This window comes from Artemia sp. Qi Xiang Cuo, chromosome 6 (assembly GCF_049724085.1).
Source record: "Artemia sp. Qi Xiang Cuo chromosome 6, ASM4972408v1, whole genome shotgun sequence".
NCBI lineage: Eukaryota > Metazoa > Arthropoda > Branchiopoda > Anostraca > Artemiidae > Artemia > Artemia sp. Qi Xiang Cuo.
The window spans coordinates 83,375,183-83,399,468 of NC_142799.1; the positions used below are offsets into that span (position 1 = coordinate 83,375,183).

A 24,286-nucleotide genomic window follows, 5' to 3' on the forward strand; every position below is an offset into this window, starting at 1 on the left:
TTTAGTCAGATGCTACTAAACACGCAAGGCTACTATTTATCAATCCATGTATAGAAAGGACACGATAGTAGAATTCGGTTGACTAAATAAGGAAATCACGAATATACTTGAAATATGCTTCTTTGTGTAGGCTATATTTGATGTTTACTTAACTTGTTTGTTTTTATTTTTTTTATATCATTTTCCATTGCCTATTTTCTTGAGCTTGTCTCTCCATAGGCCTAGTCAAACATGAATGTATGTATGCGGAATAATAAATGGTTAGACTTGAATTTCGAATTTCCTAATATTCGTAAAACAAAACTTTTTGTGGTCAAAGGGCTCAGGAAATTACTAGCGTGAAAACATTAAGTACCAAGACTCACTTATTAGAGGAACGCTGGCCATAAGGCTTCAACGTTTTTTTTTGTTTTTTCAGAAGTACTTCATATGGAAGGGATAGTCGAACAAACTTTGAAGAAAGCTCATTCGATTGGAAAGCGGAAGTTATAGTGCCCTTTTTGAGATTCAAAAGTGATCAGAGGGCAACTATCCGCCCACTCCCTCTTTCCACCAAATGCATCAGATCGAAATTTTGAGATAGCCATTTTATTCAAAATAGTCCAAAGGTCATATAATAATGCCAGCAGGGTTGACACCACACCCCAGAGCCCGAAGGCAAAGATTGTAAATTATAGCCCGGGCTAGATTATGAGGTTTGTTCGATTGGGAATTGAAAGTTCTAGTTCCCTTTTCAAGAGTCATGAGTGATCAAAGGGCAACTATTCCCCTCCTCCACCATGCCTTCTTTTCCCCAAATTCACCCACACAAAATTTTGAGATAGTCATTTCGTTCAGAATAATCGAAAGATCATATAACAATACCTAAGGGGGTTGACACAATATCCCCAGAGCTTGAAGGCAGATATATATATATGGGCAAACGAGAGGGGAACAGGAGGACAAAATTCGGGCTCGTGCCAGGCAGGGGACCTGGTTGGCGTTTTATTTCTCTGTTTCTGGCTGGGAAAGTTGTGTTTTTCTTTTATATAACGTAGGCTGTTATTAAAAATATCAGTGAAAATTGCACCCAAATCAAGATTGGGAATTGTCTCCCTGAGGCGGAAAAATTATAAAATTGAACTCTTATAGTTTTGCTCTAAAAAGGTAAATTGGTATTAAAAAACTTGAGCAAATCACACGGCAATAGATCAAGTCAGTCATGTCAGCTAGGGAGGTCTTACCCCCTTTTCTAAATGTAACGATGCAAGATTTACGTTATTGTAGTGTTTAGACCTGAAGAGAGAATGAATGACATTTTGTTTAGAAACTACAAATAACACTAGTAAATATTAGCGAAGTGTTTTTCTTTCTTTTTTTTGCAACAGTTTTCTTTTCTGATTTGAGGATGCTGTACAGATCATAGGTCTCGGCTGCCATGTATATACATATTGGGGCTGCTGTATGTCATCCAAGGGCGTAAAAATTCATACCTGCTTCTATGACAAATTCTATTCTTATTTTCTATGCTTGATGTTTTAATGGATCAAATTCCAAGTGTCGCCAAATGCTAGATGGCGTTGATAATTTTTTTGTTGGCACTAGCGCCAGTTCCGACTTATAAGTTACCGATATTCTTCAAGCTCGGCCTTTCGGCTTAACGCCCGCCTGATACCTAGGAAAATTAAAGCCATCAACACCATCTAGGAATAATCTGTTTAGTCATAATGCTCTCTTTGGAGAATTTTGAGAATTGCTATAATTAGAATTTTTAATTGGCCAAATCATCAAACAGTTCGTGGTAACGAACTGTAAGTAAGGAGCGACTCGGCTCAATACTAACAGAAACTCTAAAAACGAAATTTTGATATCAATAGATACATAAAAAGAAAAGTTATTATGCTGATTCCAAATATATAAGATTTATCAAGTTTAATGCTACCCATCAAAGGTATGATCCTGAGAAAATTTGCCTGGTTTTTGAAATATGGGGGAAACATCCCCTAAAGTTCAAGGAATCTTAAGGAAAATCACACAATTAGATTTAGCCTACCAGAGAACCCTACTGTAGAAGTTTCAAACTCCTATATACAAAAATGTGGAATTTTGCTATTTTTGCCAATTTTTTTTCCAATGGTGATTGTATTGAAATAGTGTCCTAGAACATCGGGAGATGGTGCATTCGAACGGTAATTAAAAGTTCTAGCGCCCTTTTCAAGTGACCAAAAAGATTGGAGGTCAACTGGCCCCCCTCCCATGCCCATTTTTCTCAAAGCTATCTAATAAAAATTTTGAGATGGCCATTTTGTTCAGTATAGTTGAAAGATCAAATAGCTATATCTTTAGGGGTTAAATTACTGGTAAAATGAGGTCTTTAGGGGGTATCTTTAGGGGGATTTGACAAAATTCCTGTATAAAATTCTTTTTAATTGTCTTACATTCTCTTTAAAAACAGGGGAAATATACGGGGTTGTTTTCCGCATGTTTTGATTTCCGGGAAAAAGTTTCCACGGAAGGGGGCATTTCCGGATTGATCCAGCTACCGATTAGAGATTAAAGTTTTTTTTTTCAAATGAAAGTATGGTAAGGAGAATTCTGGGAATTCAGGAGAATTTCCGGGAAAAAGTTTCCACGGAAGGGGGCATTTCTGGATTGATCGAGCTACCGATTAGAGCTTAAAGTTTTTTTCAAATGAAAGTATGGTAAGGAGAATTCTTCAGGCTGAATTGTCCGCAATAAATTTTACGGAAAGAGGGTGGGACTTTCTGGAGGGAAATTGAGAGATGGGGGGGGGGGTTGGTACTTTAAGTTGGGTGAAATTTCGGTGGAGGAGTTTCCTGTGAGGGGAGGGGGGTGTATTTCATGGAGGGTGAGCCAGATTTACTTGCATTATTTGAAAAACGATCAGGAATTTAATTTTAAAAAAGTATTTTGTAACTGAAAGTAAGGAGCTACATCAGAACTTAAAATGAACAGAAATTATTCCGTATATAAGGGTTGTCTCCTCCTACCCTTGCTCCTTACGCCTTGCTCCTTACGCTAAAGTTTCACTGTTTGTCATATTTTTCTAAGAACGGCTACTGAAATACAGTCGTCCTAGTTGAGTGGTTGGTGCACTGGATTTGGAATCCTTTGTCCGAAGGGCGAGGGTTCGAATCCTAGTATGTCCAATTATTTGGTTTAGGACGGGGGTCAGTAGTGTGACTCTGTAAGATCAGCCAGAATCGACCCACCTCTAAATGGGTACCTGGGGAAGGTAAGCAGGAAGGGTGTGCGAAAGCACAGGATGGTTGGCCCCCATTGCACTTCCTGGTTGAAGGGCCTCGAGACGGAGATCAGCACCGCCGGTTTGGACTTTAAGGGTCTTGTGCCGTATCCTTCCTTAACCTTCACTGAAATACATAGGCCGATTAATTATAATAGGAAGCTTTTTGAAAATTGCTAACAGCTTTAGCGTAAAGAGCAAGACATTGAGGAGAGGGCAACCCTTCATATACAGAATAATTTTTCTTTGTTTTGTGTTTTAATATTGCTCCTTACTTTCAGTTAATTAAAAAAAACTTTTTTTTTTATTCTACTGAGGAGCGCTCATATTTTTAGTTGACATCTCTGTTTGAAATGGTTTCTATCACAATAGAGCTAGATTTTCAATAAGATATCAAATCCCTTCTACACCATGCTTAAATTTTAGATTTAAAAATCTGATAGCCGATTTCTTTAAAAGAAAAAAATTAAAAGAGTATGTCATAACTTTGATATTATTTACCTTTGATAATAAGGTCAACTTATTAATTGAATTTTTATTTTAAGTATAGTATTGTGAAGTTGTCATTTTTTTTTTTAATTTGTTTATTTTTTTTATGTGTGTCTTGACAACAAATTTATTTTGGTAATTGGTAACCTTTGATTCGAGCTTAGCTCTTAGTTGTGAATTAAATAAAAAAAAACAAGTTTTTTAAACTGAAAGTAAGAAGCGACATTAAAGCTTAAAACGAACAGAAATTATTCCGTATATGAAAGGGGCTGTCCCCTCCTCAACGCCTCGCTCTTTACGCTAAAGTTTTTTATTGTTTTAAAAAATAAAGTTGTGAGACAGAGTCAAACTTTAGCGTAAAGAGCGAGGCGTTGAGGAGGGGACAGCCCCTTTCATATACGGAATAATTTCTGTTCGTTTTAAGTTTTAATGTCGCTCCTTACTTTCAGTTTAAAAAACTTGTTTTTTTTTATTTAATTTCTGATCGTTTTTTAGTTAATGCAGCTTTTCGTATATTTTTCTTCTGGCAAAAAATACAAAGTTGCAGATTTTTGCAGATATGAGCTTGAAACCTATGTAATAGGGTTTTCTGATACGCTGAATCTGACGGTGTGATTTTCATTAAAATTCTTTCACTTGTAGGGGATGTTTCCCCCTCTTTAAAAAATCGAGTAAATTTTCTCAGGCTCGTAGCCTTTGATGAGTAATACTAAACTTAATAAAACTTATATATTTAGAATCAGCATTATAAACACGTTCTTTTGATACATTTATTGACATCAAAATTCCGTTTTTAAAAGTTTCGATTACTATTGAGCCGTATCGCTTGTTTTTTTATTGTTTTTTTTATTACGTATATGAGGGGGTTCTGCCCGTAGTCAATACCACGCTCTTTAAGTTAAAAGTAAAAACAAAATTTTATTCACAAACCTCTGAATCGCGAAAGTTGCGTAATGAGAAGAGAAAGCACTTTTGATAGAACAGAAGAAACTGTTGAGAAATACCCATGGCATCGAATTGGGGTAGAACTCTCACGAGTGAGTCACAAATTCTTTTCGTTTTAAGTTCTGGTGTTCCTTCTTACTTTCAGTTGAAAAAACTTTCTTTTTTTTAAATTTCTGATCGTTTTTTAAATAATGCTTGGAAATCCGGCGCCCCCTTCATAGAAATTTCCCTTACCCCAAAGAAACATCCTCCACGGAAAGATTCTCCAGAGTAACCCCCTCCTCTAGCCCCCCCCTCCAGAAAAAAATACTTCCTGAAAAATGTCTGTATACTTCCCAATAACCAATAAATAATGCTGGCAAGTTCGGCGCCCCCTTCATGGCAATTTACCTTCCCCAATGAAAACTTCCTTCATGGACAGATCCTCCAACATAACCCCCGACCCACCCTTCCCTCCCACAACCAGAAAAAAAACCTCCTGAAAACTTCTGTATACTTCCCAATAACAAATACTATATGTTAACATTGGGTAAAGTTCATAACTTTTAGCCCTCCCCCTGGGGACTTTGGTAGATCAAGTCATCCTAAAAGACATATTTATCATATTTTAGACCGTGCTGAACAAAATGGCTATCTCAAAATTTTGATCGGGTGACTTTGGGAAAAACATGAGCGTCGGAAGGGGCCTATTTGCCTTTCATTTTTTTGGTCACCTAAAAAGTGCATCAGAACTTTTAATTTATAATCCAATGGGCCCTTTTATGATATTCTAGGAATGCTGGGTCGATGCGATGACCCCCGGAGGAAAAAAAACAATAAACACGCATCCATGATCTTTTTTCTAGCAAAAAATACAAAATTCTACATGTTTGCCGATATGTGCTTGAAGCCTCTACGGTAGGATTCTCTTTTATTCTGAATCTGATGGTGTGATTTTCATTACGATTCTACAACTTTTAGGAGGTCCTTCCCCCTTTTTTTGAAAATCCGCCAAATTTTCTCAGGCGCGTAACTTTTGATGGGTAGCACTAAACTTGATGAAAGGTATATATTTGAAATCAGCATCGAAATCTGATTCTTTTGATGTATCTATTGGTATCAAAATTCCGTTTTTTAGAGTTTCGGTTACTATTGAGCCGGGTCGCTCCTTACTTACAGTTCGTTACCACGAACTGTTTGATAATTTCTAAGACCACACTAGCTATGCATGACAAATTTAGGGTAGGGCTCTTATTTTTCTAATTCGGCTTTTATTGACTCCCCCCCCCCTCATATATATTCCAGCGTATGTGCGTAACTTTATGTAACACTTTTAATTTTTAATCAAACAGTTTGGTGTAATGAACTGTAAGTAAGGAGTGACCTGGCTCAATAGTAACCGAAACTCTAAAAAACGAAATTTTGATACCAATAGGTACATCCAAATAATCAAATTGTAATTTTGATATCAAACATAAAAGTTTCATTAAGTTTAATTTTACTTATCAAAGGTTACTTGCCAGAGAAAATTTGGCTGATTTTTGAAAAAAGGGGGAAACACCCCCTAAAAGTCATAGAACCTTGATGAAAATCACACCGTCAGATTCCGCGTATCAGAGAACCCTACTTTAGAGGTTTTAAGCTCCTATCTGCAAAAATGTGGAATTTCGCATTTTCTGCCAGAAGAAAGATCACAGATGCGTGTTTATTATTTTTTTTTCCAGGGGTGATTGTATAGACCCAATGGACCTAGAATATCGTGGGAGGGCTCATTGAAATGGAAATTAAAATTTTTAGTGCCCTTTTTAAATGACCAAAAAAATGGAGGGCAAATAGGCCCCCTCCCAAGCTCATTTTTTTCCCATAGTCACCTGATCAAAATTTTGAGACGGCCATTTTGTTCATCATGTTTGACAATATTAAAAGTATTTCTTTTAGGATAACTTAATCCCCCGAAGTTCCCGGGAGGAGGGCTGAAATTTATGAACTTCACCCAATGTTAACATATAGTATTGGTTATTGGGATGTATACAGTACAGACGTTTTCAGGGGAGATTTTTCCTGGTAGTGAGGGGTGGGGGGGGGGTCGGGTAGGGACGTACGCAGGGAGGGGGGCCTCAGGGCCCGCCCCTCCCCCCGAAATCTCACGATTTTTTTCATTTTCCCATAATTTTCTGATTTTTCTCACAGAATAATGGGTTTGAAGGATTTGGCCCCCCCCCCCCCGAAAAAAATTCCTGCGTACGTGCCTGGGGAAAGGGAGTTATGTAGGAGGATCTTTCCGTGAAGGAAGTTTTCATGGGGGAAGGGACATTGCTTTGAAGGGGACGCCGGACTTCCCAGCATTATTTAAAAAAAGATCAGAAATTAAATATAAAAAAACAAGTTTTTCAAGTGCAACAGCAGCAACATCAAAACTTTAAACTAACAGAAAATATTACATATAAGATTGGGTTCACCCCCTAGTCAACACCTCACTCTTTAAGCCAGAGATTTTTTAATACTTTCGTAAGAGCTATTTATTCTAATTAACGGCCTTTGTGATTAAGCGATCATTTTTAAATAATTGGAACAAAATTCAAACTTTAGCTTGAATAGCAAGATATTAACTGAGGGGCGAACCCCCTAATATACGTATTAAAGAGATGTGAATATAGAAGTTTGTTAATTCGTAAGTTAATTCGTAAGTTAGAAATATTTATTACTAATAAAAACGTTCGTAAATAAAATTAAACAAGTTTCAAGAAAGCCATTTAACCAAATAAAAGTAAATTAATATGAAAATTTTGTTTTAATTATTCATGTACTGTGAACCAAGATGAAAACCTGCATTTATTCAAAAACGTTCAAAAATTAAATAAAAAAAACTAGTTTTTTTTAATAGAAAGTAAGGAGCGATATTAGAACTTAAAACGAACAGAAATTATTCCGTATATGAAAGGGGCTGTCCCCTCTTCAACGCCTTGCTCTTTACGCTAAAGTTTGACTTTCTCACTACTCTATATTTTTCAAACGATAAAAAACTTTAGCGCAATGAGCGAGACGTTGAGGAGGGGACCGCCCCTTTCATATACGGAATAATTTCTGTTCGTTTTAAGTTTTAATGTCGCTCCTTACTTTCAGTTAAAAAAACTTGTTTTTTTATTTAATATCTTTGAGAGTCCGGTCAAAATTTCAATTGTCCTTGGTTTCAGGTCTCCTTAGTTTCCTGTGTTGTTTTGTTGTTTTAAGGCGTGATTTTTCAGTTTAATATATATATATTTTTTATTTTCAGGGAGAGACACAAGACTTTTGGGAATTACTTGAAAAATTGTCGTCGAGAAGACTGGATGATCAAAGGTGCTCTTTATCACCCCTCCCGTCGAAAGCCGTAAGTAAATCTCAGTATGTGTCTTGGGTGCAACTAGGGCGGGTTGGAGCATACAGCCAGGGCCAACCCTGAGTATAAGGATCATTTTGGTTACCCCCCAAAAAAGAATAAAACAGTTATAAACACGTGAGAATAAACATGTGAAAGTATTTTGAAATTGGAGAGTTGACGCACTCCCCCCCCCCCCCTATTTCTCTCTCTCTCGGCATGCATGCAATCTAGTACAACGTATAAAGAAAGTTTTTCGATTTATGCCTTATGATTGGATGATCGGAAGTGCTCCAGATGAAATCCGTATCTATCTTGTGCATATCTAAAGCAGTTTAGAGGATATAACCCGAACTGTCCTAGCGTATGGGCTCACTGGGCACTATCTCAGGAGCTAAAGAAGCGAACAGAAGCCATAAGTTTGAGACTCAGGCTAATTTTACAGTTACTCAAGCTTAAGTAATTCTATTCGGACCAATTGTAATATGATTTTGTAGGCTATGTAGGCAGTACACGTCCTCTGGTAGGGGTGGCCCCCAGAAAATGTGGGAATGTTCGAGAGAGAAGGTTTTTCTGATCAACTTAAGGGGGAAATCTGCTCCTCCTGGAGATGGATAATTCCTGTCTCATGGTAACACATCCTTGGCTATAGCTCCAACTCCTAATAACAATAACAATTTAATTACGACCGCCTATAAAACAAAAAAAAAGTAGAGTTATAAAAAACAATGAAAGGAAGTAAATAACAAAATATAAAACAAACTTTCCTTGTAATAAAAATAAAGAGAGACATACCAAATTCAGATCAAACCCACGAGATGTTGAAAAGAACCTAACCGCTATATCGTTATTTCTTTTAACTTTAGATGTATATTCTCAAGTGATATTGATATATCTGTCACTAAACTTTCGAATAACCTTGCGGTAACTATACCAACAAGGCAGATACACAAATTTTATATTCTGTACATCACTGGAACTAAAAAACGAGCATAGACCTGACTGAAGAAGATTGGTTGGGTCATAATACCCTATATTACATGAAGTCTAGCCTATGGCTTAAGAGAGAATCTTTACCACTTGTCTTTCCTCATGTCCCCTAGGAGTTTTGAATCTTGTCCCTCTTAAAGCAAAATTAAATGACACAATCAATCCTGTGCTATTAAGCTATACTCCCCCTCGCCCCCAAGACCCAAGACCCTAATTAAATAACGTTTAAGCTCACCGATAAATCATACGGTTTTTCTCGGTGACAGTGAAGTGCATGAAGAGATTAACACTGATGCTTTCCAAATCAGGTCTGATAATTTAAACTTAAGCAAAAAGCTCTGGATAAATTGTTGTCTATAACTTTCAGGACCTAAACTTTCAAAATTTTATGCCTTACAAAAATTGGATCAGCCAGGGGGTCCTATAGGGCACCTAGTTCGTACAATAGACTTAGCGACACAAACAAATGAAAAATACTTAGCTGGTATTTTAAGGCCTATTACCCCTGATAATGCATTACCCTTAATGATGTGCATACAATATAAAACACTAAAGAACTTGTGGATAAGATTTAAAATTTGGAAAATTAAGACTTAAAATGTGTGTTGGAACCACAGTATATAAATTATAGGCAGTATGATCTTTCCCTATCTCACCCATTATATGGCCCGTTTTTTAGCACTAAGATCTTACATCTAAGATCTTGCATCTTTCTGCAAAGATTATTGTTTTTAACTCATCTTTGTTCTAGGGTCTTACACCTCACTGATGTTAGCAAAAAGTGTGAAGACTACTACTTTTCTGCCATATAGAACAGTGATGAGAGAACTTTGTTAATATGCTCATCATTGCTCTCAGACCGCTGATCAGAGCAGAATGATGAAAGACGTTTGCACAAAAACAGCCAAAGATGTAAGATCTTTGTTAAAAGATTTCGCTTTTAAGCGTTTTCTGACAAAAGATGTAAGATCTTAGCACATTGATGAGTGAAAAAACGCCCCTATAGAAACCCGGACCGAGGTGCGAGTGCTCCCGAGAACGTATAAACATAAGCGATATTAGATCTTTTCACGAGTAGACAAGTCAGATTTCTCTTGAACGCAAAACTTGGTTTCAACGTACCTCTGTAACACTAAATTCTAAAGAATCTAATCTTAAAATGATTTATTCCAATACATATATGAAAATCGATAATTAGCAGAGCAATGCTATTATTAGATGTTTTAAGGAATTAAAAGTAGGTTTCGAAGTCTTGAGTTGATTTGAAAGGCATTTTGAGAAAGTTTCTGCCAAAATACGTGTTCCAGTGTAATTGGACCGCTGATGGTAGATCAACAAATGAGAGGAGCTATTTGTACGCGCTAATCCAAGAATAAGTGGGAGGAGCTGTTTGTTCGCGCCGAGAATGAAGAGACAGAAATTATCTGCGGTAAACTTACTGCTATACCTTTATACTGTGCTTGGAACGCTAAACTCTGTAGTTTTTAAAACTATTTCCTTTTGATTAGTATTTAGTGCCTAGAATGATCCCTGTTTTGAAGAATGTTTCGGATGTTAGTGGCAATCTTAGATATGATACATACCACGACAACACTAATAAGAATTCTGTGAAAATCACATCAAAGATGTTTATTGTTTTGAAACGATTACCCTTCCTTCATGTAATCGAAAGGGCAATATTAAGAGTACTCAAGAATACTCTTACAAGCAAAAGATAATACAAGGTATCTAGGGAAGAATGTAAAAATACGTCTCAAGTTATCATATATTGATGGCATTACATTTATTCTTAGACTTAAGCTCTCAAAGTATGGCATCAATTGTTTAGCACCCCTCAGGAACCACCATCATCTCTTCCTTTAATTTGGGTAAAGACAAAATCACAAGTGATCATCTAGTTGTATATGAAATTCCATATAATTATGATGGGTTTTACATAATCCGTACAATGAGACCGCTAAATCAGATGTTGCATGAACATGCTACGTTAATTGACACCTGTTTGAAAAACATCAAACTTAATGATGATGACAACTATTCTATTCTAGCCCACCACATCTTTAACCATCCTTCACATGCCATTTTCTTTGATTAAACTAGACATCTGGCACATAGGCCCAGTATCCTAAACAAGAAGTTTGAAAATTCATGGAGACTGCCGAAAACTGCCTTAGCAAAGACCATGGCAAATTAAAGACCCTGGCAAAAGACCTTAGCAAATGTCTTAGCAAAGACCAGGGTGAGATCCAAATAAGGAAGATAAGGAGCTTTGATATCTTTAGGCTGAAAAAAGTATCCTTTTCCTTGCACACCTCCAACAACATACCATTATTTCATCGAAGTCTCAGCGAAAAGCAGCTGCAATTACATCTTCAAGAATTTCTGCCATTCTAAATCGATGCAGATTGTTTAGTGTTTTTAGCTTTATTTTATTAGTTATTTCATTTTGATTCATTTTCGTCTGCCTTGTTGGCACCCATTGTCAAATTTAACAAACCTGAGCTGGATATGGCACAGTTCCAGTCGAAAATGCTGCTTGAAAATCACGTCTTAAAGCCTGAATTTCTGTAGCTAAGGTGAGCTTAAACACCATTTTTCTTGTGTTGAACAATCAGGCTGGCCGTAGACAGCATCTAGCAAAACAATCATTTGTATTTTTTGTCATTTATTTCTAAGGATGAAAGATGAAGTATCCGAATTGATGCATCTCTTTTAATGTTTCTCTTGGGAGTACCCGAATATAAATATCCAACAGTAATTGATGAACTGAAAAGATAAATGAAGGAGTCATCTCTTAAGGAGTAAAATATAAAAAAGTTCTTCTCAAATGGAAGCAAAGAGCGATATCAAAACTTAGAACGAAAAGGGACTGTTACCACGAACTTTTTACCAAGTCTGTATTTATATAAAATTACCTTTGTTTTACTTTGTCTATCTACTAGGATCACTTCACAGGCTTTTCGATGGCCTTTGATTCGCTCGGGTGGCAGCTCAGGCCTCCAGCCATCGCTGATGATACAAATCATGCATTGCAAATGGATTGCAACATACCCAATTCGTCCTTTATTTACAGTTCGTTATAAAAAACTATTTGACAAATCTATGTTTATATAAAATTAAGTACTTGTGTTTCTTCATTTATCTGCTAGACAAGAGAATCCAATTTGCAGGTTATTTGTCTAGAAAAAGCCCACTTCCTGGGCTATTTGATGGCCCTTGATTCCTTTGAGCAGCACTTCGAACCTTCGGCTCACGAGAATGAGTCATCATACATTGTAAATGACTATATCATTTTCATGAGATTTCACGAATACTTCTTTTCTACTTTGTTTGCAAAAAAGAGAAAAAAAAGAGAATCCTTGTTTCTTATGGTGTTAACTACAGTTTTGTACAAAAATATTTAACAATTCCTTTGTGACAGCATTCACGTTTTTGTCAGACGGCTGTTCCGCAGTGAAATGTTTACAGGACTCTGCTTCGTCTTCGTTAAGAGAAAGAGATACTTCAATTGCATCTCTTAAGCTAAAACTCACATTTCTTCGTACGTTTCTCCTCCTTTGTGTGTTATGCTCTCGAATTTGATATCTCCGATCTTTGCTAATATCTTCATTTCCTCTAAAATTTATTCATCCATCGTGCATTATGTTCTCGCATTTGAGGTTTTTGTTCTTCGCTAATATTTCCCAGGTATTTTCCCGCATATTCTGCTTGCCTGCGTTTTCTACCTGCGAATGTGTCTTTTTAAGACATCTTTATTATTAAGTACAATTGAGTTCCGAACTTTCGCCCTTGAAAATTATTAGAACCCTTCTTGGTTCAATATTAATCATAGTCATATCTTATCATAGTCATATCTTATCATAATCATATCATACTCATTATCTTCGTCATAGTTTCACCTCGAAAAGAACTGGAAATAAGAAACACTCAAATATTTTTGTATTTTGAAATCATATTAGAAAATTTTGTTTTGTGTCTTAAATTTTATTACAAACTTTGTTAGACTCACATTAGAAAATCTCGTTCCACAGCACATTGTCTTTATTACAGAAGATCTATCCTTCCATTAATTGTTTATTTAAATTATTCAAGCTAGAAACATGTATTTTTTGCAGAACAATTCGGGAACCATGAGAATTTAAGTTAAGCTATAAGAATCCAAAAAATATAAACTAAAGAATAATTTAACGTCATTATATCAAGTGTGCTTTGGTCAAAGGCCTAAGCTGCTTTTCATAGGGAGCGAAATGAGGTCATGTCAGGATATCTCAGCGAGGGCTGAAAGCCCGAGCGAGTGGAGAGAAGTAGCAAAATACAGATAAAGTTGGCTCTTTTGCTACTAGTTATAAACAAAATAAAAAAAAGTTGCCGAAATACTACAAGAAAAATCCTAGACGAACAAAATAAAAGCTTAGGCTTATCTTGCTTCTTTTATCAAAATATAGGCTTTTTCAAATGCAAATGTCAGCTTGTAATAGATAGTCAACGAACTGTAACGAACTTGGTAACGAACTGTAAGTAAGGAGCGACCTGGCTCAATAGTAACCAAAACTCTAAAAATCGGAATTTTGATACCAGAAGATATATCAAAAGAATTGGATTTTCATACTGACTTCAAATATATAAGTTTCATCAACTTTAGTCTTACCCATCAAAAGTTACGAACCTGAGAAAATTTGCCTTAATTTCGAAAAAAGGGGGAACACCCCCTAAAAGTAGTAGAATCCTAATGAAAATCAAACCATCAAATTTAGCGTGCCAGAGAACACTACTGTAGAGGTTTCAAGCTCCTATCTACAAAAATGTAGAATTTTGCATTTTTTGCCAGAAGAAAGATCACGTATGTGTGTTTATTTGTTTTGTTTTTTTTTCACAGCGGTGATCATATCGATCCAGTGGTCATAAAATATCGCGAGAGGGCTCATTCTAACGGAAATTAGAAGTTCTAGTGTCCTTTTTAAGTGACCAAAAATTGGAGGGCAACTAGGCCCCCTCCCACGCTCATCTTTTTCCCAAATTCACCCGATCAAAATTTTGAGATAGCCATTTTGTTCAACATAGTCGAAAACCTAATAAATATATCTTTGAGGATGACCTAATCCCCCACTGTCTCCGGGGAAGGTCTCCAAGTTATGAACTTTGCTCATTATTTACATATAGTATTTGTTACTTGAAAGTATGCAGACGTTTTCAGGAGGGATTTTTTCTGCTGGGGAGGGGGGTCAGACGAGAAAACTACGTGGGAAGATCTTTCCATGGAGACTATGTTCACAAATGAAGGGATATTTCTATGACGGGGGTCGCAGGATTTCCCAGCATTATTTAAAAAAAAGATCAGAAACTAAATAAAAAAACAGGTTTTTTCAACTGAAAGTAAGGAGCAACATTAAAACTTAAAACGAACAGAAACCATTGCGTATATGAGGGGTTCTCCCCCTTGTCAATACCTCACTCTTTACGCTAAAGTTATTTCTAGTACTTTAAAAAGTTATCTCTTCTAATTAAACTGCCTTTGTGATTCAAAGGTCATTCCTTAAGAATTATAACACAATTCAAACTTTAGCGTAAAGAGCAAGGTATTGACTAGGGGGAAAACCCTTGACTTACGTAATGAAAATATACGAACATAGAAGTACCTTAAGTAAGTTATTTCGTAAGTTACGTCATATCAAAATTTCGAGAAAGCCATTTAGCCAAAAAAAGTAAAATTAATATGATTTTAACTATTCTTGTACGGTGAGCCAAAACAAAATTGCATTAATTCGAAAAGGTTCAGAAATTAAACTAAAAAAACAAGTTTTTTTTTAACTGAAAGTAAGGAGCGATATTAAAACTTAAAACGAACAGAAATTATTCTGTATATGAAAGGGGCGGTTCCCTCCTCAACGCCTCGCTCTTTACGCTAAAGTTTTTTTTGTTTAAAAAAATAAAGTTGTGAGACAGAGTCAAACTTTGGCGTAAAGGGCGGCGTTGAGGAGGGGACCGCCCCTTTCATATACAGAATAATTTCTGTTCGTTTTAAGTTTTAATGTCGCTCCTTACTTTCCGTTAAAAAAACTTGTTTTTTTATTTAATCGCTATCAGAGAACATTATATTTCTATCTTTTTTTTCTTTTTTTGTGTTGAAACATGCGGTACTTATGTATTATACCTTCAAAACTCAAGTATACAATGTATAAAATTCGAGAAGAAACCGGTAGAAACTCAAAACGAGCAGAAATTAACATAAGTTGGGCGCAAAACCCTGCCTTCCCAAGGCCAGAACAAAATTTGCACTTTTCTGCAAAAAATACAAATGAATGTGCATTGTCAGTTTAATATACATATACTGATATTTAGTAATCAAAATGTTAAAATTATTTGATTTATTAAAGTTATAAAAGTAAAAACATTTATATTCTTTTCAGGAAAGTGCAAGTTTTTTTCTGGCCTTGGGAAGGCATAGGGGTTTTGCGCCCAACTTATGTTAATTTCTGCTCGTTTTGAGTTTGACTCGGTTATTTATTTTAATTTCTGTTCGTTTTGGGTTTCATTTATTTATTGATTCTGATTTGTGGTAGTTTTGCGCTTGGTGATTATTTTATTTTTGCTCATTTTTGGTTTAATGGAGTTCTTTACTTTTCTTTGAAAAACTTATTTTGTGGAAAAAGTTTTTTAAATTTATTTCTGTTTGTTTTATATTGGCACAGTCTTTTCAGGAAAAAGGAAAATAACACTTTAAATATTTTCGTTTTTTAAGACTTAATAGTTTGGCCTGCTATTTGTATGCGTGAGAAAAAATTTCAGCAATTTTTAACAACATACACCCTTTTAAAAATCTGAACACAAATAGTACTGATTAACTTAGTTTCATATCTCCTCTAGCTGACCTGCAATGGAAAAATTGATACCGTTCGCAAAAAAATCTGTTTACTTTCTTTGATAGCTTGGATACACTTAAACTATTTTGATTGGTTAAATTTTAAGAAAAGAAGTAGCCTTGAAAGTTTGAACATAATATCCTCGGTCGTTCTTGGGATACTGCTGAGATACCTTATTGGGAATTAGTATTATCACAGTGCATTTTGATTTAATCTTGAGGCAAAATTTAGTTTTTAAACATAATGGGAAAATGGGAGGGTGGGAGTGGAAGGGGGATTAGTAGCCCTCCAAACACTTTCGACTATTAAAAAGGGCATCAGCCCTTTCTATTTTCAATCGAATGAGCCCCCTTCGAAGTTCCCACGACAACTCCTTCGATACGAAGTGCCCTGGTCTAAAAAACAACCACAACAAAAAATATTACTAATCACTTTCGACTATTAAAAAGGGCACTAGCCTTTGAATTTCAAATCGATTTAGCCTTTTTTGAAGTTACTATTACAACACCTTCAATACAAGCCTTATTTGCGCAAAGGTCATGACTTAAAACCCTTGCAATTAGGGCTGTGGAGAAATGTCCTTCTCGAAAAAATATTTTCTGTATGGGAATCACCTAGCCTCCGCTAAACAAACATCAAAAAATATTGCTAACCACTTTCGACTATTAAAAAGGGCACTCGCCCTTTGAATTTCAAATCGAATGAGCCCTTTTCTGAGGTTTCTACGACAACATCTTCTATAAAAACCTTATATGCCCCCAGGGCATAACTTAAAACCCTTGCCCTTAGGGCTGTGGCTAAGTATCTTTCTCAAAAACATATTTTCTATCTGTAAATCAACTACGCTGAACAAAATGGTTATCTCAAAATTTTTATTGGATGTGTTTGGGGGAATGATGGGCGTGGGGGAGTGCTAGTTGCCCTCCAATCACTTTCGACTATTAAAAAACTAACTAGCCCGTTGAATTTCCAATCGAATGAACTTTTTTTAAAGTTTCTACGACAACGCCTTCTATAAAAACATTATATACCCCCTGGGCACAACTTAAAACCCTTGCCCTGTCGGTTGTTGGGCAGTGTCCTCCTCAAAAACATATATTCAATCTGGAAATAAACCACGCTGAACGAAATGGTAATCTCAAAATTTTGATTTGATCTGTTCGGGGGACGTGTGGATATGGGGGGGGGGGCTAGTTGCAGTCAAACCCCTTTCAACTATAAAAAAGAGTACCATCCCTTTGAATTTCCAATCATATGAGTCCCTTTTGAAGTATCTATGACAACGCCTTCTATAAAAACCTTATATACCCCAGGATATAATTTAAAATCCTTGCCCTGAGGGTTATTGGTGAGTGTCCTCCTCAAAAACGTATTTTCTATCTGGAAATCAACTACGCTGAACAAAATGGCTATCTCAAAATTTTTATTGGATGTGTTTGGGAGAATGATGGGCGTGGGGGAGGGGCTAGTTCCCCTCCAATCACTTTTAACTATTAAGAAGGGAACTAGCCCTTTGAATTTTCAATCGAATGAGTCTGTTTTGAAGTTTCTACGAAAACTCCTTCTATAAAAACCGTATACGCCCCTAGGGCTTAACTTAAAACTCTTGCCTTGAGGGTTGTGGGGGAGTTTCCTCCTCAAAAACATATTTTCTATCTGGAAATCCACTACGCTGAACAAAATGGCTATCTCAAAATTTTGATTGGATGTGTTTGAGGGAGTAATGGGCGTGGGGGGGCTAGTTGCCCTCCAATCACTTTCAACTATAAAAAAGGGTACTAGCCCTTTGAATTTCCAATCGAGTGAGCCCTTTTTGAAGTTTCTACGACGAATTCTTCGATACGAAGTGCCCGGGTATGGAGAAAAAAACAAACAAAAAAAAACAACACATTGTGCCCACATCGTTCTTTACTTAGGCAGCGCTAGCGCGCTGCCTATGAAAAGGTGGGCTTGAGAGGGGGGTTAGTTACCGTCCAATCAATTTCAACTATTAAAAAGGGCACTAGCCCTTTCAATTTCCAATCAAATGAGCCTTTTTGAAGTTTCTACGACAACGCCTTCTATAAAAAGCTTATATACCCCCAGGCCATAACTTAACACCCTTGCCCTGAGAGTTGTGAGGGAGAGTCCTCCTCAAAAACATATTTTCTATCTGCAAATCAAAAACGCAGAACAAAATTATTATCTCAAAATTTATATTGAATGTGTTTGGGTATATGATGGGCGTGGGGGCTTGGTATCTACCAGTGACTGACGGCTGTTAAAAAGGGCACTTTCAACCCCCATTGCCAGTCGAATATATCCTGTCCAAGTCTTCTATAGGAATTCCAGCGGTAAGCAGTGCTCGGGTGAAGAAAAAACACATTTTTTCCATGTTGGTCTTTACACTAGCAGTACTCGCGTGTTGCCTATGATAGGCTTACTCTCAGTGGAAAACAAGTGGCGGGTGACAGAATACATTGGAATTATATAATCTGGGCTATATATTTGCACATTAGGGGGGTTACCCCCCCCCCCTAATGTACGAATATATAGCCCAAATTTGTTTCTAAGGAACTATCTTTCCATCATAGTTTGATATTTTTCATTAGGATTAACCTAACTTCACTTCTTGAGTGATGGCGGTATAATACATAAGTACCAAACCTGTTTTTGTAAAAAAAAATATATATCTTGTTTCGGACTCGTGAATATGTCCTTCTTATATCTGAATTTCGGTCTATGATAATACGTCACTATCAGAAGATAGTAAACCTTAGAGCCCTTTGCATAAAACAAGTGTAACTTTGTTATTAACAAATCAGAAATGAGACTTTTTTCCTTCACTAAATAGATTGGAAGGAGAATTTCAGTCTTAGTTCTTATCGAATATAATCCAAAAAGTGGAGGTGAAGCTTTTGCTTCCAAAAAGAAAACAGAAAATTAAACGGTTAGTCTAGTATGGTCCAATTGTATTTCTTACCAAAACTTCCAAGTGACCCAGGCGTTTCTTTTAACGACCCCTTCGAAAGAAGCAATAATCTTCTCAGTTTGCTAATTAAGTTTGCTAATTAACCTAATTAAGTTCGGTCATGCAAGTAGTTTGCCAGAAAATCAATAAGGTACTAACATAAAATCAATAATTATAAAGATTTATCTTAAAGGATAAAAAAAAAAATTTAGAAACGTCATTCCTAGGAAGGAATGACAGAAATGGCAAAACTACGGTAAGAATTGGGCCCTTCTACAATTCTGTCTCTTCCCCCTATCTGACCATTTTTGGCCTGTTCGCCTTCGCCCCACAAATAAAAAAGAATAGGTCTAGGCTACCACTTTCAAGACTCAGGCTGTTGTTTATTTAAGATTATAGGGGGGATATGAGGACAAGAGAGAGAGACCTAGAGAGAGAGGCAGAACAAAATGTGTAGTATACCCAATTTTTTCTACAATTCATTTCTAAAAGATTCTCTAGCGGAATAATTTTAAAAGTAGCTTGGTCAAAATCATAAATTACATTAGGATAATATAATTTTTAAAGTATTTCAGTGTTAATTTACCGTACACGTTTGTTGGATATCATCCCTTTCTCGCAACTCTTCCAAACTCACATTTCCTTTTTTTAAATGTGCTCAAATCTTTCTTCCAAAAATCGCTAAAAAAAGAAATACTTTGTTTTTTGTTGTGCTTTTTCATTGTTTTCAACTGTATTATCGGGATAGTGAAAAAAAAATTCATGATTAACCAAGGGCTAGCAGTGAATCAAACAGTTCGTGGTAACGAACTGTAAGTAAGGAGCGACCCGGCTCAATGGTAACCGAAACTCTAAAAACCGGAATTTTGGTACCAATAGATATATCAAAAGAATCAGATTTTAATTTTGATTTCAAATATATAAGTTTCATCAAGTTTAATCCTATCCATCAAAAGTTACGCGTCTGAGAAAATTTGGCTGATTTTCGAAAAAAGGGGGAAAGACCCCCTAAAAGTTATAGAACCTTAATGAAAATCACACCATCATATTCAGCGTATCAGAGAACCCTACTGTAGAGGTTTCAAGCTCCTATCTACAAAAATGTGGAATTTTGCATTTTTTGCCAGAAGAAAGATCACGGGTGCGTGTTTATTTGTTTGTTTTTGTTGTTTTTTTCCAGGGGTAATCGTATTGACCCAGAGGTCCTAGAATATCATAAGAGGGCTCATTGGAACGGAAATTAAAAGTTCTAGTGCCCTTTTTGAGTGACCAAAAAAAAAATGGAGGGCAACTAGGCCCCCTCCCATGCGCATTTTTTTCTCAAAGACACCCAATTAAAATTTTGAGATAGCCATTTTGTTCAGCATAGTCGAAAATTTAATAAATATGTCTTTTAGGATGATTCAATCCCCCACAGTTCCCAAGAGAAGGGCTGCAAGTTGTGAACTTTGCCCATTGCTTGCATATTGTATTGGTTATTGGGAAGTATACAGACATTTTCAGGAAGATTTTTTTTTGGTGGGGGGGGGGGTTGGGGGCTGGAGGAGGGGGCTACTCGGGAGAATCTTTCAGTGGAGGATGTTTCTTTGGGGTAAGGTACATTTCTATGAAGGGGGCGCCGGATTTCCAAGCATTATTTAAAAAACGATCAGAAATTAAATTTTAAAAAAACAAGTTTTTTCAACTGAAAGTAAGAAGCAACATTAGAACTTAAAACGAACAGAAATTATTACGTATATGAGTGGGGTCTCCCCTAAGTCAATACCTCGCTCTTTAAGCTATAGTTTTTTTTATTTCTTTAAAAATGGCTATCTATTCTAATTAAACTGCGTTTGTGATTAAGGGGTGTGTGAATTAAAATTTTTTTTAAATTTTAAAGTAAAGAGCGTGGTATTGACTAAGGGGAGACCCCCATCATATACGTAATAACATATACTTAATAAAAAAAAAACAATAAAAAAAAACAAGCGATACGGCTCAATAGTAAGCGAAACCTTTAAAAACGGAACTTTGATGTCAATAAATGTATAAAAAAAAATGGGCTTATAATGCTGATTCTAAATATATAAATTTTATTAAGTTTAGTATTACTCATCAAAGGCTACGAGCCTGAAAAAAATTACCTGATTTTTGAAAGAGGGGGGAAACATCCCCTATAAGTGAAAAAATTTTAATGAAAATCACACCGTCAGATTCAGCGTATCAGAAAACCCTATTACATAGGTTTCAAGCTCATATCTGCAAAAATCTGCAACTTTGTATTTTTTGCCAGAAGAAAAATATACGTATAGAAGCTCGTCATTAATCTAATTTGAAATACGATCAGAACCAATTTAGAGACAGCCATTAGCAAAAGAAAAGCAAAGTTTTTATACAAATTCTGTTTAGGCTACTTAGTCAAGGACGGCGAGCCAAATTAAAAGCTGCATTAACTAAAACGAACAGAAATTAAATTAAACACGTTATTAAACTGAAAGGGGCGAATTAGAATACCCCCTCCTCAACGCCTCGCTCTTTGCGCTTTGACTCTGTCTCACAACTTCATTTTTTAAAACAATAAAAAACTTTAGCGTAAAGAGCGAGGCGTTGAGGAGGGGACAGCCCCTTTCATATACGGAATAATTTGTGTTCCTTTTAAATTTTAATGTCGCTCCTTACTTTCAGTTGAAAAAACTTGTTTTTTTAATTTAATTACGACCAAGAACGTCAACAATATCTACTCAAAATTTCAAGTTCGCCCCTAGCAAATTCAACAACAAAGAAAGAAAAAAACTATGTCATCCGCATTTTAAGCTTTTAAGATGAGTAGAAAAGATAAAAAGGCTTTTCTCTCCCTTGACACTACTACTTCCCTCGTCTTTATCAAAATCCTAACGGTCAATTAGAGAGCATTAACGTGCTTGCTCATAAGGCTACCTTATTAAATTGAATCTTTATCCCTTCGCAATATGGGAATCCACACACCTAGTGAAGGATTATGAAGGGGATGTTATAGAAATTTCTACCTTCCGATTCTTCCCATCGACAGACCCATTCTTTTAACCGAAATAGGAGTGAAGGATCGTTTTATACTTCCCTTTATATTCTTTCTTCGTAGGGCGCCATAGCAGGGGTCTCTTTAAATAGATCAATAAATGTTACCATTTAGAAAAATTTACGTTTGAAAATATGCTACTACAAATCTTCTTTTTCTTCACAGGCTGCTATAAAAAAAGGTAACCCTGCCGTTTTAAATTGAATCTTATATCAACATCTGATTAGGTTAAATGTCCTAATGACGATGCGGCAGTTTTCATATCTTTTTTTATTACATAAAAAAAAATTCAACTGAAAGTAAGGAGTAAAATTAAAACTTGAAACCTACAGAAATTAGTATGTATATGAGGGGGTTGCCCCCTCCTCAATATCTGGCTCTTCACACTAAATTTTTAGTATTTTTAAAAAGCTTATATTTGTTCTAATTAATCGACCTTTTTCAGGTTATTTCAGATTATTTCAGGGGTCGTTCCTGAAGAATTGGGACGAAAAGTCAAAATTTAGCTTAAAGATCGAGGTATTGAGGAGGGGGAAACCCCTCATGTACGCAATAATTTCTGTTCGTTCTTTATATATATATATATATATATATATATATATATATATATATATATATATATATATATATATATATATATATATATATATATATATATATATATATATATATATATATATATATATATATATATATATATTGAGAGCTTAAGTCTAAGCATAATGTGATGCCATCAATATATGGTAACTTGAGGCGTATTTTTACATTCTTCCCTAGATACCTTGTATTATCTTTTGCTTGCAAGAGTATTCTTGAATACTCTTAATATTGCCCTTTCGATTACATGAAGAAAGGGTAATGGTTTCAAAACAGCAAACATCTTTGATGTGATTTTGTTTGTTATCACTGAATTCTTATTAGTGGTGTCGTGGTATGTATCATCTAAGATAGTCACTAACATCCGAAACATTCTTCAAAACAGGGATTACCTAGGCACTAAATACTAGTAAAAACGAAATATTTTTAAAAACTACAGAGTTTAGCGTTCCAAAACCCATTTTAAGTCTTAATTTTCCAAATTTTAAACCTTTTGTATTGTGTACGCATAATTAAAGCTAATGCATTATTAGCGGTATCAGGCCTTAAAATACCAGATAAGTATCTTTCAATTGTTTGTGTTGCTGAGTCTATTGTACGAACTAGGGGCCCTAAAGAACCCTCTGGCTGATCCAATTTTTGTAAGACATAAAATCTTGAAAGTTTGGGTCTTGAAAGTTATAGACAACAATTTATCTAGAGTTCGATCCCTCAAACTCAGCTTTTTTGCTTAAGTTTAAATTATCAGACCCGATTTGAAAGCGTCAGCGTTAATCTCTTCATGCACTTCACTTTCATCGAGAAAAAGCGTATAACTGCTCATACACAAAGGCCTTTAAATGTGAATGAGAAGTATTTTTTAAGAACTTTAATACTTTAGCGTAAAGAGCGAGGGCTGGGGGGAAGAGGCAGACCCCCTCATATACGGAATAATTTCTTTTCATTTTAAGTTTTAATGTTGCTCATTACTTTCAGTTGAAGAAAGCTTGTTTTTTTTCATTAAATTCATTTCATAAACCGACAAAAATTGAAAATATTCAACTTTAATCTCAAGAGGATATAAACTCGATATACTAAAGAGATTTGCTTAAAAAGAGTAAGGTTGTCCAAGGTTGATTCTAGAATTTATTCTAGAATTCGCAATGTCTGTTCTAAAAAGTCATAAAAAATGAACTCGACCCAGAAAATGACATTTTTTCGCCTTGGATCCATCAAAACGGTAATTGAATTACCGTGTGCATTAGATAGTATGATATGTTCCCTGTTATCTGACTACAAAGAAATAATGTGACAAAATCAACTTTTTGAGCACCTTTGCCTCAAATTATGTTGCTGTTTTTTTTTGTGCGAATTTTTCTGTTCCAACTGAAAATCCGTAACCAATACCAAAGTAATTTGTATCGTTTTTAGCGTTTTAGGGGCATTTGCAATATTACCCTAGTGCTTCGTAGTGTCAGGTGCAAATTTGAAGGGAACAGTTTGGCCGGCACTAACAAAAAGGGGCAAGAAACCTTTATCCAGTTGAATCAAAAACTTTCCTGTCTAAATTGGATCATAAATGAAGGTTTTGCACCTACCTTAATACATTTTTTATTTACTATTACGAAGGAAAATTGTTAAAATATTCCTCCGGTTATGAATTTAGTTGGAGAGAAGGGTAATCTCTTTCTAGGGAGCTCCAATGGAAAAGTGCCATTTCATTTACTATGGCTTTGTTAAACTTTCGATGAAAAAAGTATCATATATAGGCTAGAATTTTTAAGCCTCGATGCCTGTGCTAAGAGGCCTTTAAATTTTGGTAAATTTTTCGCAAAAGTGTAAATTTACACAAATTTGATTT

At 35.6% G+C, this 24,286-nt stretch overlaps 1 protein-coding gene across 1 annotated transcript in view; it reads left to right on the forward strand.

Annotated features, from left to right (window-relative positions):
* Positions 1-24,286, forward strand: part of LOC148951682 (rap1 GTPase-activating protein 1-like) — a 166,674-nt gene that overhangs the window by 47,359 nt on the left and 95,029 nt on the right. Inside the window, exon 4 of the mRNA XM_089091185.1 lies at positions 7,932-8,027. Within this exon, the coding sequence (XP_088947311.1) occupies positions 7,932-8,027 (96 nt within the window). The remainder of the gene's footprint in view (positions 1-7,931; positions 8,028-24,286) is intronic.